The following is a 16,267-nucleotide window of genomic DNA, read 5'->3' as shown; positions in this document are numbered from 1 at the left end:
GAAACACTAATAGAAGTGATTCAATTAAATTATTAATTTTGCGGTAAAATCTGACTACAGAAACAGTTAAAAAACAAAATGTTAGCCGATCTAAATATTGAGCAGCCAGAACGTGGATTTGTATCAAGATTGTACCATAAATACGTTATGCCAATTCAGCATTTGAGCATTGAGAGGGCTCAACGGCTCAAAAGGGTCAACGAATATACATAGGTAGAAATCAAGTTGATAAAGTGGAAAGAAAGTGGATGATCATATGACATGGAGTTTGAATTTGCTCACTCTGCTGCAGAAAAGAGAGAGGCAGAGAAGACCTAGACCAAAATTTCAGGTACAGAGAGGGAGAGAGCGATCTCCTTCATATACTTTAAAAGTGCCTAGTCTACCATCACATTAACGGAGAAGAGAAGTCAATTCCGTATACGGATCTGCTTTATTCCCGAGATTTATTTCGGGATTTATTTTCAAGACTTTGTCAGGAATAAAAGCATGGTTTTGGTAAGGACTGAAACAGGGGCGGAACCAGTTACAGTGACTCGCCGTCCTACCAGTATTATCTTTGAGATACCTAATTAATAATTGAATCCCGGACGATCCAGTGGTTCATATTATAGTACATGAAGCCCCATCCCTATTTCCATCTCCTTGGCAACAACCAAATACCAGGCAGGCCAGCATTACAGCTCCAATTAGATGATGCTGGTGTTGGACGGTGCGTCTCAAGGACGAAGGAAATAAAATGTCTTATAGACTGCTAATACTGCTACTTTGTGTCGTGTATTTAGTGCATAATTTAGTGGACTAACTAGACTAAGATAGAAGCTAGGCTTGGGCATTAGGCGTGTGGCTTGAACTGCGGATTGTGGGAGCGGGCCATCTTGGCGGTGAGCCACTCCTCCGCATGTCGCTGCTTGATGTGCACGTACATGTTGGACCGAGAGCGGCACTCCTTGGGGCAGTGCGGACAGTTGTACAGCTGGAGGCCCGTGTGGATGGCCAGATGCTCGTCCAGGTTGCGCTGCTGCTTGAAGGTCTTCTCGCAGTACGTGCACTGGAAGCTGGTCGTCAGCTTGTGGGCATACTTGATGTGAGCGCGTAGCGCTGTTCTCGAGTTACAGGTCTTCGAGCAATGGGGACAGGCCGTGTTGGTGCTGTCGTGGGTGAAGCGGTGCAGCCGCAGACTGTGCTCGTTCTTCAGCCAAACACCGCAGACGGGGCATTGCATGGCCGGTGCAACTACGCCCTGATGCTCGCGCAGATGCCGCTCGAATGAAGGCTTGAACTTGAACTTTTTGCCGCAGATGTCGCACACATGTCGGTGCAGGTCCTCGTGTATGGACTGGATGTGCCGGCGCAGCCGATGGACATTGGCAAAGCTGTGCGGCACCAAAGCGAAAGAGAAGGACACAACGGGGGTTAGAATGCGTGATGCTCCCTATCTCACTCTCAGTCTCACTCCCGAGAGTCTGTCTGTCTCGAGCATACTTTTTATGGCATATGTGGCAGATGTGCTCCAGCGTCGCCGTGTCGTGCTTCGCGAGATGGTTGGCCAGGCGTCGCTCACTGCTGAAGGTGCGCTCGCACTTGGAGCAGGGGAACTGCAGCACCTTGTCGAGTTTCTCCACCTTGTTGTGCACCGTCTCGATGTGGGTGGCCAGATAGTCCTGAGAATTGAGAGTCTTCTGGCAGATGGAGCAGCTGTTGGGCAGCACCCAAAAAGAGACATGGAAGGAGGTACACCAACAATACGCACACGCCCCGCGGGCTTTACTCACGTGAAGAGCTTGGGATTGACGTGCTTGCGAATGTGGTCCATCAGCTTGGAAGCGCGTGTGAAAACCTTATTGCAGCACTTGATGTAGAACTCACGCTGGTGGGCCTCCAGGAAGTGCACCTTCAGCTCGGACAGATACTTGCCGCTGAACTCGCACAGGTCGCAGTCGGCGTTCATGTAGCTGGCAATGACTTCCTCGTACCGCTTGGCCAGCTGTGCCCGCGAGCAGCCCTTGGGCTTGCGCTCGAGCGCTGCCTGCAGCTCGCTCTCCTGCACTTCCGTGGGTATGCGCTGGCCAGGCGCCTTTCTGCGACGCCCTTTGCTGCCCTCGCCATCACCCCGCCCAAGAAGATAATTCAGCTCCTGAGCTCCGAGTGAGCAGGTGTCTTCCCGTGTCTTTGTGGTGCGGGGGTGGGACCTGCGCTTTGGCTTCAGCTTGTCCTGCAGCTTGACCAGCGGCTCATCTGCAAAAGTGGAACCGCTTCAAATGCGGGGGATTCAAATGGGTATCCGGTAAGCTTATGGACTTACCATCCGAGGTGTTTTCTTCGGGGACCGGTTCGCATTCGAACTCGCTGTCCGTCGCCTCGATATGAGAAGGATGCCCGTCTTCCTCGGACAAGTAATCAGTCGGCTGAATTTTGATATCGCCAGGCGGCGCCTGTGGCACCTCGACACTGTCCACATTCACATCCAGAACACTGCCCAGCAGGCTGAGGTTGTGCATATCGAGGGGCTTCTCGTCCATTTCGACTGCCACCAGCGGCAGCTCGTCAATGTTGACGTCCACATCTACCTCGCCCGTCCACTTCATCGCCACACAGTCCACGTCGACGGTGAGGAACTCCTTTTTGAGGGTGCCCTGCTTCTGTTCCACCAGCTGCCAGAAGGTATTGAAATCCTCCAGATGCTCACAGCACTCGGTACAGACACTCGTCGAGATACTGTCATCGGGCGTGATCTGAAATAGGGCCAGCAGTCAGGAAAATATGGTTTCACTCGCCGCCCACTTGCCTCCAACTGCAGGAATTTGGCAATCATCTTGACCAGAGTAGTTTCCGCCAACGTCTCGTTCGTTTCGAACAGGAATACGGCATTGCTGGGATTTATGGTGCGCAGGCATAGTCTGCAAATCATCTTTGCTGGGAAAATACAACAAGTTAAATGCACTTTTTTGCTGCTGCTGCTGCTGTAAACAACATAATTAGCGATGTAATTTGAAATTAGAGATGGGTGGACTTTCAACTTTAATTGTGGGTGGGCAGCCCAGTAATAGTGGTCCGGCAACGCTAGTTCGGTATATTTTTAGAATATCATTATCCATTTTGTAGATGCAATACATTCCCAACAATTTAATTAATCAAGCTAAATCATACAGTAAATGTTAAAAACTCAGGCAATTCACGTGGCTAGACGAAATATTTCTCACCGTGCAGATCGATAGCTATGACTGTGCGCAATCGATAGTTCATGCAGGCAGTCATTTATGGTATGGCAACGCCCGCCGCAAAATGGCAAAAAAATAATACATACGATTTAAAACTAATGGACAATTACGTATTACGTGAAAAGAACGCAACATAAATAATTAAAGTTTAATTGAAACGCAGCCTAGTGCAATAAGGCGCCAATTAATAGAGCGTGCGTGCGTGTGTGCTGAAACACCAATAAATAAGCATAAGAAAAGTGATTCAAACGAGTATCCCGAACACTTTGGGTCTCCTCTGATCCGATACCATTTTCCCCATCCATACACTTGCAAAAAAGCGACAGCGACCCATTGCCGAACAGAAGGGGGAGCAAAAGAGCGAAAGAGAGAGTGAGTGCGCTGACAAAGCCAGTCCACAGCCAGCGCAACACAGCGAACGTGCGACGAAGAGGGACATATCGAAACGAAGCCGAGAAGAAACACAAATTTGACTAAACCAAATCCAAATAGAATCGAACATTTGTCAACGCTAGCCGCCTGGCGCGTTTTGTGCATTAAACAAAGGCGTTCAGCGAAACGTGTTTGCACTGCAAAGCATTTCGTTTCGTTGCGCATTTTGTTGTTTTCATTTTTTTGTGCAACCAACACGGCAGGGGCTGAGTAAGCGCCAGAAAGAGTGCAAAAAAAGGAGCCAAGGAGCAACGAACTGTGTTTGCGGTGTGTGCGCTGCGTGTAAAAGGGTAAGCTCTATGTGCCAACTGCCTCGTTCTTTCATACTCGCGTACGCGTATGCGTTTTATTGCTGCTGTCAATTTTCGCACGGGCTGAAAACCCTGAAAATATGGTTGTCAGCTCGTCGGCAAAATTCTTTGGAGTCCATTCTCCTCTCATGTTTTCGGTCAAATATACATTAAATGTGTGGGAAAAACAAATGTGTGCAGACGTTTTATTGAATATATTATGCGACAAAGCAGCAATATTCTCCTGTTATCTCGCTCTCTCCCACAGGGTTACCCGCCGTTGCAGTTGTCGGCGGTGCCGCAGGTTTACGCCGTATTGATTCTCTTGAACATGCTGTGTATGACACTTGAGTAATTTGTGAGCAATTTGCAAACTAAATTAAGGTGCGTCAGAAGCGTTACTATCAAATAATTTATTAATTTGCCAGGTGTAGAGTTGCACGCCACACATTATATGGGGCTGTCAATCTGGTTCGATTTTCTGAGGCGGTGTGGCAACGCTGACCACACGCACGCAATACATGCGAAATGTGTAGCTGTGTGAAACTGAAGAGGAAGAAGCACACGGAAGAAGAAGAAGCGGCAAACTTCATGTTGGATGGTGGAAAGCAAACTGAAACATTTTAAACAAAAGTAAAATAGGGAGCTTGATAAATACGTAATAAAGATTGGCTAAATTGTCTGCAAAAGTAAAAAATTAAGGGAGAACAAACACATTTTCTGCATTTAATTTCTACTTTCCATCCCTACCTCTTTCGGTCTAACAAACCAAACGCCAAGTGCTGTGTCTGTGTAAGTGCCGTATTTATACGGTACTTTTTAGAATGACATTTACAACTTTTTTGCTTATTATTTTTCTGATCGTTTGCGTAGAAAAGTGTAACTAAAATATCTAAGTGAAAAATAAAACAAAAAAGAACCGCATACAGCGATTAAATAATAACTAACAAAGCCATCCTCAGCGTCGTACTCGTCTCTATCGCTGCGTTTTTGTGTACGTGTATGTGAACGCGTGTGTTAGTGTGTGTGTGTGTTGTGTGTGCGCGCGTGTATTAGTGTGTCCGCTTATGAATGGTTGTTGTTATTACAAAAAGAAAAAAGAATTGTTGCCAAGCATTTTATTGTTTCATATGCACATATGTACATCCCGCCCCCGCCTGTTCCCGCCGGGCCACGCCGCACAAAAGAAACCAAACTAAAAATTGCTTACATTACAAATGTTTGCCACTTTTTCTATTTGCCTATTGTTGGCTTTGGAGAGAACTTGTATTGCTGTTGTTGTATTTGTTGTCAGCCATTGTTCCCTCGTTCCCCACACCCCCACTTCTCAAGCCACCAATTATTACAAGACGCCACCGCAAATACTTCTTTCCAATGCGTTGCCGCTTCGGCTCAGTGTGCTGCTGTGCTGTGTTCTGGCTGTGTGTGCGTGTGTGTGGGTAGCAATCAAAGAGAGCACTGCATACAGCCGTCCCGCTCTGCCTGCCGCCATGCCTTCGGCAGACTCGTTTGCTTGTTCTTTTAATGGAACTGGCGTTAGCCTGCTCACACCAAACATTAGTTGGTTTGATGAGGTGCGAGAGGGTGGCATCTCGGCATCAGTGAATGCAATGCATTGCCCGTGAGTTGGGGAGGGGGTGGGTGTAAAGAGAATGGTTTGTCCACCAAAACAAAAGCAACAATGGAAAAACTGCAGTAAACAAATTGTGGCCTAACACTCTCCCTTTTTCGTTCTCCCTCTCTTTCTCTCTCTCTCTCTGTCTGTCTCTTGCAGCTCACCAGAAAGACTGAAGCAAGAAGATTGCCCAATCAACGATCCCCAAAGGTAAGACAGAAAGGGAGATATACATATATATTGAGAGAGAGAACGAGAGTGCGAGAACAAGCACAAGCAACAACAACGACAAAGGAGAGCGATAAATCCACATCAACATCCACATTGAGATCCAAATCCAGCGCATTGAGAGAGCGAGGAACGCGGCGGCGGCGTCAAGGAAGCTAACGCTAATGAGGATCTATTGGCAGCATGAGTACACTGGGGGGAAGTAGGGGAGAGCGAAATGCCAAGCCCAAATTCACAGCGTTGGATATAAATCGCATGTACAAGAATAGTCGTGTAAGTACAAATCATATACATATCCATATGCATAAATGTCCCTCTATAGTCCCCATATATGTATATATGTACATACATATATATATTTACTGTTTGCTGATTCCATGACTCCCTCTCCCTCCCTCCCTCCCTCCGCCTTGCGCAGGGTGAATCAAGTGAACCATCAGCACAGAAGAATCAAGTGCCTCGTAAACATGGTATGCAAATCTTGGGAAAAGTGCCGTCCGCTAGGCGACCACCAGCCAATCTGCCATCCCTGAAGGCCGAGACCAACACCAGCAGCAGCAACAATAATTTCCTAGTCTCAGTCGAAGGTGAGTTGAGCGACAGCAGCAGCAGCAGCAGAAGCAACATCAACAGAAGAGTACTCTCTATATCTCCTATATGTATCTCCCCTCTTAAATAACAGCAGGATCAGGCTCAGCAGGAGGATCTAATAATAGCCACAACAACACCACTGCCCACAGCGGAGGAGGAGGAGCAGGCGCTGCCGGTAACGGCGGTGGAGGATCAACTGGAGGCGGTGGAGCCTCAGCATCACCTGGCGTAGGAGGAGGTTCACAGCAACTGCAGCAGCAACAGCAGCAGCATCACCACCACCACAACAACAACGTCTCAACGAGCAACGCCGGCAATAAATTCGGCAGCAGCAATAGTAGCACTAGCAACAGCAACAGCAACAATAACGTCACCTCCGGGGGCGGCAACAACAGTGCCTCCTCTGGACATAGCCACACTCACAGCGGAGGCGGCGGTGGCGGTGGCGGTGGCCCCGCTAATAGCAACAAAAACTACAAGCTCATCAATAACTCGGTAGGCGGACCGGGGGGCAGCGGAGGAGGAGGATCAGCAGCCGGCGGTGGCCATTCGCTCAACTCACCCAAGTCATGGTCTGCCATAACCACAGGACACGAGAGGGGCCAGCACTTTGGTCGCCAGCCCCAGCATCATTCGCATCAGCAGCAGCAGGTGGTGCCCCACTACCAGAGTCCGCAATTCCAATACGAGTTCCCCACACTGGACGGCACAGTTGGCAGCGGCGGAAGCGGTGGCGGCGGATCGAGCGGTGCCGGTTCCGGATTGGGGGGAGCGCAGTCGGGCAAGGGACACTACCAGAACCAGGCGCATCACTCGAGCTCAATCCAGCAGAACCATCATCACTCGCATCACTCTCACCATCATCAGCAGCAGCACCAGCACCAGCATCAGCAGCAGCATCAGCAGTCGTCGCACCATCGGGACTACCACCAGGGCCAGGGACAGGGACGTCAGTATGGCGGGGGATCTCACCACTCGCATCGCGACTACAGAGATGGCAACGACGACGGCGGCGGTGGCGCCGGTGGCATGGATCTGGGCGAGATGAGCCTGCGACCACAGAACGATACGGCCACCTGGCTGCAGCAGCAGGAGAAGGCGGCCAAGGGTGCTGCGGCAGCGGCTGCGGCGGCGGCGGCCAACTCGGACCTGGCGATGGGCCAACAGGGCCAGGGCCACCATCTGATCGCCGGCAACGGCGGCGGTGGTACACCTGGCGGCGGGGGTGGCGGCGGCGGATCAGGGAACGGAGGAGCCGTTCCCCTGCCCATACTTTCGCTTATGCCCTCGTTCATGCGCAGCGGTGCCCCAATGCCCACATCGGCGGTGGTTGCCGGCGGCCTGGGCATGGGTATCGGCGGATCCATGGCCACCACGGTGGCCTCCATTCTTGCGGGCGGCTCCGAATCGGGTCTGCCCACCCACTATCAGAACGGCATCCTTGGGGGACGGGCCGCTTCCCCGGCCGTTGGCGGTTTTCGTGCGGCCAGCGCTATACCGAAGCGTCCTGCGGCCTCTGCCTCGCCCCCACAGGGCATGGGCACATCGACGCCACCCCAACAGCAGCAGGCGCAGCAGCAGGCAAACGGTGGCGGACGCAAGGAGAAGGACTATGTGGTGGAGCCGGAAGTGGCCCAAATGCAGCGCCCCATTATCCGCGAGGAGGATCTGGAGCGCTTGAATGCGATAGCCAAGGACGACAGCTGGACAAAGCAGGATGATATTGATTATACCAAGAAGTTGACATTCTCGGACGACGAATCCCCCCCAGAGGATCATCTCCATGGCGGCGGCTCTGGCAAACAGCAGCAGCACCAGCATCAGGGCCATTCCCAGTCGCAAGCCTCCACAGCTGCCTCCTCAGTATTGGCTGGCAAGATGGCACCCCCATCCGTATCCAGCTGGCAGCGTGGCAAGGATAGCAGCGAGCGCGAGTCCCTTCCAGAAGGGTGCTTGGACCAGCAGCAGCAATCGCAGCAGCAGCAACAGCAGCAAGACATGCGCCAACAGAACGGACATCGTGGCAGTTCTGGTAATGTTGGGGCACCAGTGGCCGGTGGCATTGCCCTGGACGCCAGTGTCTATGAGCGAGTAAAGCAGCGCAAGGAAGAGGAGGAGCGGCGCGAAATGGAGCGGAAACAGGCGGCGGCCAAGAAGCTGCAGGAGCTCGAAATGAAAATGAACAGCAAGAAGGCAGCAGCGGCGGCTCTGGCCGGCGAGGGACCCGCCTCATCCTCGGGCTCTGTCTCCTCGAATGAAGCGCAATCCCTTTCCGCACCGCTGGGCAATGTCAGTGAGGATGAGGGCGGAGGCCAGCATCGTCGCCCACGCGGCAGCATCTCCAGCCTGGGCAGCGGTGTGAGTCCCGTGACAACTGGCGGTGGCGGCGGCGTGTCAGGTTCTGGTTCGCCAGCTGGCGGTGAATACGGCCAGAAGGGCGTGTTCCTTACCCACTTTCAATCGAATTTACCACCACGTTTCCAGCGCCAGCAGCAACAACAACAGCAGGCCCAGCAGCAGCAGCAGCAGCCACGCCTGGAGAAGAGCGCCTCGGCCAGCAGTGCTTTCGACAGCAATTCGCGCTACCTGCAGAAGGGTGGCGTGGGATCGGCCAGCGGAGGAGGAGCGGTCGCTGGTACCGTGGCAAGCGGTGGAGGGGGACGTGGGGGCTACGCTCAACGCGGTGCTTCTGGTGGAGGAGGAGGAGGAGCCGCTGGTGGGGGCTACGGACGCAATCGTCACGACAGTTCCAGTGCCCGAGAGGAGCAGGAGGCACTGACCATCGAGCAGCAGCAGCAGCGGTTCACCCGGGGACAGCAGGAGTACAGGAGTCAGGTGCAGTCATTGCCGCGGAGCATTTCGGAGAATTCGCATCGCAAAACCAGCGTCTCTTCGTCGACCGGCGGCGAGGAGTGCGCCATCCTGAGCCTGGGCTCGTGCTCCTCCTGGGCCGAGCAGACCGATGCCGAGCAGAAGGTGCACCACAGGCATCGCGACGAGAGCTTCTCCTCCACCCACAGCCACGACTCGTCCGTGCAGATTAAGATCCTGCAGCGTCCGGCCCGTCAGCCCAGCCTCAGCGAAGAGGCCATGGCCCCTGGTGTCGTCGGCGGCCAGCAGCAGAAGCAACTGCTGCCTGCCTCTCCATCGCTGCACAAGCCCGCACCTGCAGAGATCATGCCCACGCAGATCCTGCGCCGCAGCGTGGAGCCGGTGGACAAGTCCGATGACAAGTCAGAGGAGAAGCCCGATGGCGATGGCGACAAGGCCAAGTATCAGCAGCAGCAGCAGGCGGCGTCTGGCAACAAGCAGCAGCAAGATGAGGACAAGGCGCATCCTAGCGCCGCCGCCGGCAAGCGCCCCAGTCCCAGAGGAGGAGGAGGTGGCGGCGGATCTGTTGGAGGTCGAGGCGGCGGTACACGCAGCTATGCGGCCAGCGCTGGAGGAGGCGGAGCACAAGCAGCATCGGTCGGAAGTGGCAGCTATCGTGGCGGAAATAGGAGCGGCAGCGACTGGGGCAGCAGCAGCCGCAGCAGCGGTGCAGCTGGCAGACGCTACTACGGCAGCGGCGGCGAGCAATCGGAGCACTCGGAGGATGTGGATGAAGACTGCTACAGCAGTGGAGGTGGCGGGGGAGGAGGAGGTGGAGGTGGTACTGGCGCAGCACGTCGCCGTCCGGAGGATCCAGCGGGACAGCCGTCGGCCAACAAGGCCGGCTTCTCGCCGCGCGGAGAGCCTTCACGACGCGGACGCGGTGGACTTAGCAGCGGTGGTGGTGCCGTCTCAGCTCCTGGGTATCGCCGTCCGGTAGCCGCAGGATCCGGCACCGGATCAGCCGGCAATACTGGAGGTGCTGGACGCGCGTACGGACGGCTCGGCTACGAGGAGTACGGCAAGCGCAGCTCAGAGTCGGAGGCGGATCTGGCGGATAAGAGCAAGCACATGGCCAAGGACGAGGAGGCCTGCGGAGCCGTAGGCGAGGAGAAGGACTGCAAGACTGCCACTTCAGCCCCCAGCCACAGTCACAGCCACAGCCAGCACACTGCCTTGGTCAAGGAGGAGGCGCAAAAGGATTCGCCAGCGCGCATTCCTCCCGGACTGGCTGCCACCGCGGCAGGAGGAGCGCCCACGGCCCTGACCAGCGGCGTCGCGACAGGCGGCGTCCCCTCATCACTGGGCTGCTCAGCAGATCTGCTTGAAAAGAAAAAGGCCGGCGGCGACCCCTCATCCGTCTCTGTCATAGGCGGTCCGTGCGGCAGCAGCGAGAAGGTCATCAAGCTGGCAGCCATCGGCGAGAAATCACCACTGGTGGCCGTCAGCCTGGGAGTGGGTCCAGGTTCTGGTCCGGGTACAGTGCCCGGTGGCCAGGGAGCCACGCTCCTGATCGACGGTGCCCCCGTCAACACGATCATCTTTGAGAACTCAACGTACAAGCAGCAGCAGGTGCAGCAGCAGCAGCAGCAGCAGGCGGTTGCAGCGGCTGTGGTCATTAAGCCCAACAGCCAGCTCTCGGGCGACTCCACGGTGGACAGCCTTTCCAGTGCCTTGTCCCAGATGAGCTTCGGCGGCAAGTCCGCCACGGGAGCCGGCGAGGAGGCGCAGGACATGAAGCTAGGCTTCACCTTCGGAGATGATCCCTCGCCCCTTAAGGTGGATACCATGGACAAGGCCTCCGCCAGCCAGCAGCATCAGCACCACCAGCAGCAGCAGCAGCAGGCGGCACAACAGCAGCAGCAACAGCAAAATAATTCAACGGCCGATCTCAATATGAAGATAGCCAGCGTGAAAAAGGTGTGGGAGTCGGCCACACCGATGTCGGACGGGCCATCGCCCTCGCAGGTGCAGGTGCAACAGCAACAGCAGGCCCTGCCCCTAGGCCAGCAGCAGCAGCAGGCCATGGCCCAGCAGCAGCAACAGCAGCAGCAGCAGTCGCTCGTCCAGCAACAGCCACTACAGGTCCAGCAGCAGCAGCAGCAGGTGCAACAGCAGCAGGTCCAGCAGCAGCAGCAGGTCCAGCAGCAGCAACAGCAGCAAGCGGTACAGCAGCAACAATCTGTGCTGCAGCCCCAGGGGGGCGACGATGGCAGCAGCCACATGAGTGCCGCCTCGTTTGTGGCCGCGGCGGTGGCTGCCTCCCAGCAGCACCAGCAGCAGATGCCCCATTATGCGGTCTCAGCGGTGCACATGCAGAGCCACCACCACCAGCAGCAGCAGGCCCAGCACCATCAGCACCATGCGCTGTCCTCGCCGGGGCCCGTTCCCGGTGTGCATGGCTATGGGGGTCATGGATCGCCCTTCGATGGCGGCTCCTTGGACCAGCAGTTCCAGCAGGAGGACTATCCCAGTCCCCAGCAACAGCAGCAGCAGCACCAGAAGGCCAAGCAGCAGAAGTACCTGGGCATGTCTCCGCCCCCCAGCCAACAGCAGCAGCACTCCCAGCAGCAACACTCGCAGCATCAGCAGCACCAGCAGCAACAGCAGCAACCGTTCTACCAGGCGTCGCCGCAGTTCGGTGTCGGCGGCATTCCAACGATTCCCAGCCCGCCGGCCGTGGTGTTCAATTCGTCGCAGATGCCACCGCCGCCGCCACCGTCGCAGGGCGGCAATCTGTATGCTCCATTCCATACGCTCGATCATTCGAGCCGCTCGCCCGCCTATTCGGCGGCAGCGGCCGCACACAGCTTCCCGGGCCACTATGCGGCAGCAGCGGCGGCGGCGGCGGCAGCCGGTGGCCCCTTCAACGTCAATGCGTACGCCATGCAGACGGCCCATGGCGGCAACATGCCCCAGACGGCGGCCACACCCGACATGTACTCCAATCTGTCGTCGCAGTTCCGTCTGGGCGGCGGACCCGGCGGCCCAACGGTCGGCCCCTTCGGTCAGCCCAACTCGCAGCAGCTGAGCAATCCGAACGCCGCGGTGACCATCATCTCATCTAACAGCAACTCCATGATGTCCTCGGGAGCAGCCAAGCCGCCTCAATCCAGCCAGCAGCCCATCGGGGCCATAGGCTCCAAGTCGGCGGGCAGCGGCGGTGGCCCCGGCCCCTATGCCACCACCCAGCAGTATATGAATCTTTATCCCGGCCCTCCGCCCCAGCATCCGGGCCAAGGCGGCCCCCCGCCGGTCGCCCATCAGCTCCAGTCCAACAGCTACTACTCGAATTCGGCGCCAGGCGGTCCCAGTGGCCCTCAGTTCTATGGTGGACCCCCGCCGCAGGGCAACGGAGGTGCGCAGAGCTACGGCCTGGCCACAGCCGCCGGCATGTACGGGGGCCATCAGGGCGGACCGCCCGGCTCCAATGGGCCGCCAGGCGGTCCCCAGTCACAGCACACGATGGGCAATTTCAACACGCAGTTCATGAACTCCCCCTTGCTGTCGGGCAGTATCAATCAGTACCGAGGAGGACCCACGCCTGGAGCGGCCTACCTGAAGAGCAGCCAGGGACAGGGCCATATGCAGGACTCGGTAAGGACTACAGACAGCGACGCAGTCAGATGGCGTCGTAGAAAGAGAATCACCTAAATGTGTGCACGTTCATTACAACACTTATCCATCAAATCCGATCCGCACAGTTCAAGCACGAATCAAGAATCTACAATCAAGAAAAATCCTTCATCGAATTATCGGCCAAATTTTGAAATACACTTGTATCAGTGAAGTCTAACAGGAGTGTACATATAAAATCTGATTGCTCCAGCTTTAATAGTCTCTGGGATCTGTGGATGACACAGAATATTGTTCTTTGCGGTGGGTGGGGCGAAATTTTGAAATACACTTGTGCAAGTTCAATATCACGGGAGTGTGAATACCAAATTTGGTTGCTCTAGCTCTTATAGTCTCTGAAATCTAGGCGCTCACTTTTTGCGATATGCAGAGCCGACCATGAAACGTGTGTGTCAGAGAGAGAGAGACAGCGAGAGAAAATCAAATTGTTTTCTTCATTATGGCTATAATAATAATACGATCTGGTCCAGATTCTGCACCATAAAAGATGTAGTCTTATTCTTTTTTGGTTTTCTCTTATCTTTAAAATCGTGGATGCCACAGATTTTCGTCCTTTTTGGGGGCGGGGCGAAGTTTTGTAATATACTTATAACAGTGGCATATCACGGAAGTCTGGATATACGGAAGTCGTTGCTCTAGTTATTATAGTCTCTGAGCACTAGGCCCCCATTGGGAGGGATAGACAGACATGGCTCAATCGACTCGGCTATTGATGCTGATCAAGAATATATATACTTTATGGGGTCGGAAACGCTTCCTTCTGGACGTTACACACATCCATTTTCATCACAAATCTCATTTTGAGTATCGGGTATAAAAAGATATAGTCTTTAATCGTTAATCTATCTATCTATCCTAACTAACCGCCCACCAAACTGTGTCTCTTGTCCTCCCCCTTCAGATGGGCCGACAGCTGAAGAGTCCACTCAGCGCTGACATGAGTCTCGGTCTGGCCAAACAGGTCCAGTCGCAGCCCAGTCCGCCGCACCACAAGAACTATGGCGCTGTAAGTGTTGCTTCCTCTACTAACCAGAATGATGCTCACTCTCTCTCTTCCTCTCTTCTTAAAGTGGGATCTGCAAAACCAGGTGCTGCAGCAGCAGCAACAGCAGCAACAACAGCAGCAACAACAACAACAACAGCAGCAGCAGCAACAATCTCAGCAGCAACAGCAGCAGCAGCGCCAGCAGCAGGGCGGTAATGGCGGCAACGGACCCAACATGAACGCCCTGGGCGGACGTGGCAGCGGTGCCGTGGGCAGTGGCAGCGGGAACGGTGGCGGTGGCTCTCAGGTGGTTGGCGGCAACGGCAGTGGAGGTGGCAATGGTGGCGGAAACGGTGTTGGCAGCGTTGGACAGAGCGGTGGCAACCAAGGTCGGTACCCCACGCCCATTCAGCGACCCAACAACTATCCGCAACAGCATCCCCAACAGCAGCAGCAACAGCAGCAGAGGGATCAGGCGGCAGCAGCAGCGCAGCGCGCCCAAAACATGCGGCAGGTGACCGGCGGCAATGGAGGAGTGGCAGCGCCAACCAGTGCCGGTGGCAATGGCAATGCCCCAGTTGGACCGCCGGGCGGTAACGGCGGTGGCGGTGGCAATGGGGGACCAGGAGGAGCGGTGGGCGGCGGCTCAACCGGCTCCGCGGTCGGCTCGGCGGCTGCGCAGCTGAGCAAACCGTATTATGCCAACAATGCGGCCGGCTCCGGCGGTGGGGCCAATCGCGGGGAGTGGCACGCCAACTGAGTGGGGCAGAATCCTTCGCCCACGCCCACGATCATGCCCACGACCACACTCAATACCACTCCAGCGGACCCCAGCCACAGCCACAGCCACAATCACAGTCCCCCACCTACAATAGAAGAAAATACACACACACAAACGTGCATACAGGCATAGAGGAAACGGGGAATAGTGGAAGGAATGCGCATCGAAGGAGATCAAGAAAAGCAAATCAAGGAAAGGAAAGCAAAGCAAAGCAAAGCAAAGTAAAGGAACGATAACGATTACGATAACGAATGTAGGAACTGTTGGAAGCGAAAGCAGAGAGGAGAAATATTTACTTATCCATAAAACTAAACGTTAAGCAACAAGTAAAAGTAAAAGTAAAAAAGTGAAGAAGGAAGGAAGAAGGCGGCAGCAGGCAGAAGCCAGAAAGCTAACGAAATCGAAAGTTAATAACACAAACTACAAGAGATACTATCGCAAGCGTAAGAGAAAATGTGAGAGAATAAAGGGAAAGCAGACGCGGGAGCAGAAGCGACGAAGAGCGAGAGCGAGAGACGAGTAGAGACCTAAAAATGCTAACAAGAGAAACAGAGCTGCCAAGAATAAGACGGTATAAGTAAACCGCCAGAGAAGAAAGAAATCGAGAGAAATGAAAACAAAACAAAACAGTACTCGGTAAGAAAAACCTCAGTAAATGAGAAATGGGAGAAATGCAAACGCAAAGTGAGAGAAAAGCGTTCAAAGGGAAATTTAGCAACAGCGAAGAGGAGACACACGAAACCCAAACCCTTAAGGAAATTAGAGCAGGAATAAAGCATAAATGGCGTTTAGCGAGGAGGAGCCATCGGCAGGAGGATCGGCAGCAGATGTTGATTTGATGATTGTTGGCAGGTCCTCAGGGAAGGGAGGCGGAACGATGACGGAAAATGCAAATCAGAGATAGTAAGAGATAGGTACCCCATCCCCATAAGCAGCCCTGCCCCTCTCCGCAACACCGCCACACCGTCACCGCCGCAACAGATGAAAACGGAAGCAGCAGCAACAGGAGAACAGGAGCCCGAAGGAGCAATAGAAAATGGAGAAATCGCAAGAGAATTACTTATTAAACAAAACACACATACACACACATACACACACACACACACAAAATGCACACATTACACAGACACACACAAACACACGAACACGAACTCATATAAAAACATACTTACATAAATAGCGGAGTGTATTTTTTGTCAAACAAATTTACATAATATTACTTTTACGTTTATATACTTATTATTTTTTGTAGTAGAGTCTCTCTCCCGCAACGCCCCGCCCCGCCCCGGCCCACCCCTCAATGCTCTTTCCCCCAAATTAAATCCCCAAGAAAAACAAAAACCAACAACAAACTCAACATTTGGCACTGCGTATGCTTTAATTTCTTTATACATAAATACATAATACATATACATAAATATTGTTTAATTTTTTTGCAACACACAAAAAATCCACTAATAATTCTAATTTATGTTTATGCTACAATATAATACATTATATATATATATATATATACATATATACAAAACGTAACCCGGGGCTCTATCTACTCTATACAAATCACATCTGAAAGAATGAGCGAGGAACGAAGAACGAAGAAAGTGACGAGAAAGCGAG

The 16,267-nt window shown here is 53.8% G+C and overlaps 2 protein-coding genes across 6 annotated transcripts; one reads left to right on the top strand and one right to left on the bottom strand.

Moving 5' to 3' along the window:
* Positions 1–744: 744 nt before the first annotated feature.
* LOC6599218 (transcription factor grauzone) lies at positions 745–2,937 on the bottom strand. The gene is made up of 5 exons (XM_026992465.1): positions 2,789–2,937; positions 2,306–2,735; positions 1,776–2,238; positions 1,486–1,698; positions 745–1,376 (listed from the first exon to the last, which is right to left on the bottom strand). The coding sequence occupies exons 1-5, from the start codon at positions 2,909–2,911 to the stop codon at positions 836–838; spliced, it is 1,770 nt and encodes a 589-aa protein (XP_026848266.1). The 5' UTR covers positions 2,912–2,937; the 3' UTR covers positions 745–835.
* Positions 2,938–3,918: 981 nt separating this feature from the next.
* LOC6599217 (neurogenic protein mastermind) lies at positions 3,919–15,772 on the top strand. 5 transcript variants are annotated; one of them, XM_026992472.1, is made up of 6 exons: positions 3,919–3,943; positions 5,718–6,059; positions 6,205–6,373; positions 6,469–12,845; positions 13,786–13,890; positions 13,955–15,772. In XM_026992472.1, the coding sequence occupies exons 2-6, from the start codon at positions 5,970–5,972 to the stop codon at positions 14,627–14,629; spliced, it is 7,416 nt and encodes a 2,471-aa protein (XP_026848273.1). In that variant the 5' UTR covers positions 3,919–3,943; positions 5,718–5,969; the 3' UTR covers positions 14,630–15,772. The 5 variants fall into 5 exon arrangements, with proteins under 5 accessions (XP_026848273.1, XP_026848272.1, XP_026848271.1 ...); XM_026992471.1 differs by lacking the exon at positions 3,919–3,943 and adding an exon at positions 4,209–4,327; XM_026992470.1 differs by lacking the exon at positions 3,919–3,943 and adding an exon at positions 4,531–4,576.
* The last annotated feature ends 495 nt before the right edge of the window (positions 15,773–16,267 follow it).

This window comes from Drosophila persimilis, unplaced genomic scaffold (genome assembly GCF_003286085.1).
Source record: "Drosophila persimilis strain 14011-0111.01,24,50 unplaced genomic scaffold, DperRS2 tig00000735-arrow-arrow-pilon, whole genome shotgun sequence".
In the NCBI taxonomy this organism is placed as follows: domain Eukaryota; kingdom Metazoa; phylum Arthropoda; class Insecta; order Diptera; family Drosophilidae; genus Drosophila; species Drosophila persimilis.
This window is presented reverse-complemented; position numbering and strand designations above follow the sequence as displayed.

Excerpts from the sequence above, each read along its gene's own strand:
- LOC6599218 (XM_026992465.1), bottom strand. The coding sequence starts at position 2,911 with ATGATTTGCAGACTATGCCTGCGCACCATAAATCCCAGCAATGCCGTA. Across the intron at positions 2,736-2,788 it reads CCAAATTCCTGCAGTTGGAG|ATCACGCCCGATGACAGTAT; the intron begins GCAAGTGGGCGG and ends GCCCTATTTCAG. Across the intron at positions 1,377-1,485 it reads TGCCACATATGCCATAAAAA|CTTTGCCAATGTCCATCGGC; the intron begins GTATGCTCGAGA and ends GGTGCCGCACAG.
- LOC6599217 (XM_026992472.1), top strand. The coding sequence starts at position 5,970 with ATGAGTACACTGGGGGGAAGTAGGGGAGAGCGAAATGCCAAGCCCAAA. Across the intron at positions 6,060-6,204 it reads GCATGTACAAGAATAGTCGT|GGTGAATCAAGTGAACCATC; the intron begins GTAAGTACAAAT and ends CGCCTTGCGCAG. Across the intron at positions 13,891-13,954 it reads ACCACAAGAACTATGGCGCT|TGGGATCTGCAAAACCAGGT; the intron begins GTAAGTGTTGCT and ends CTCTTCTTAAAG.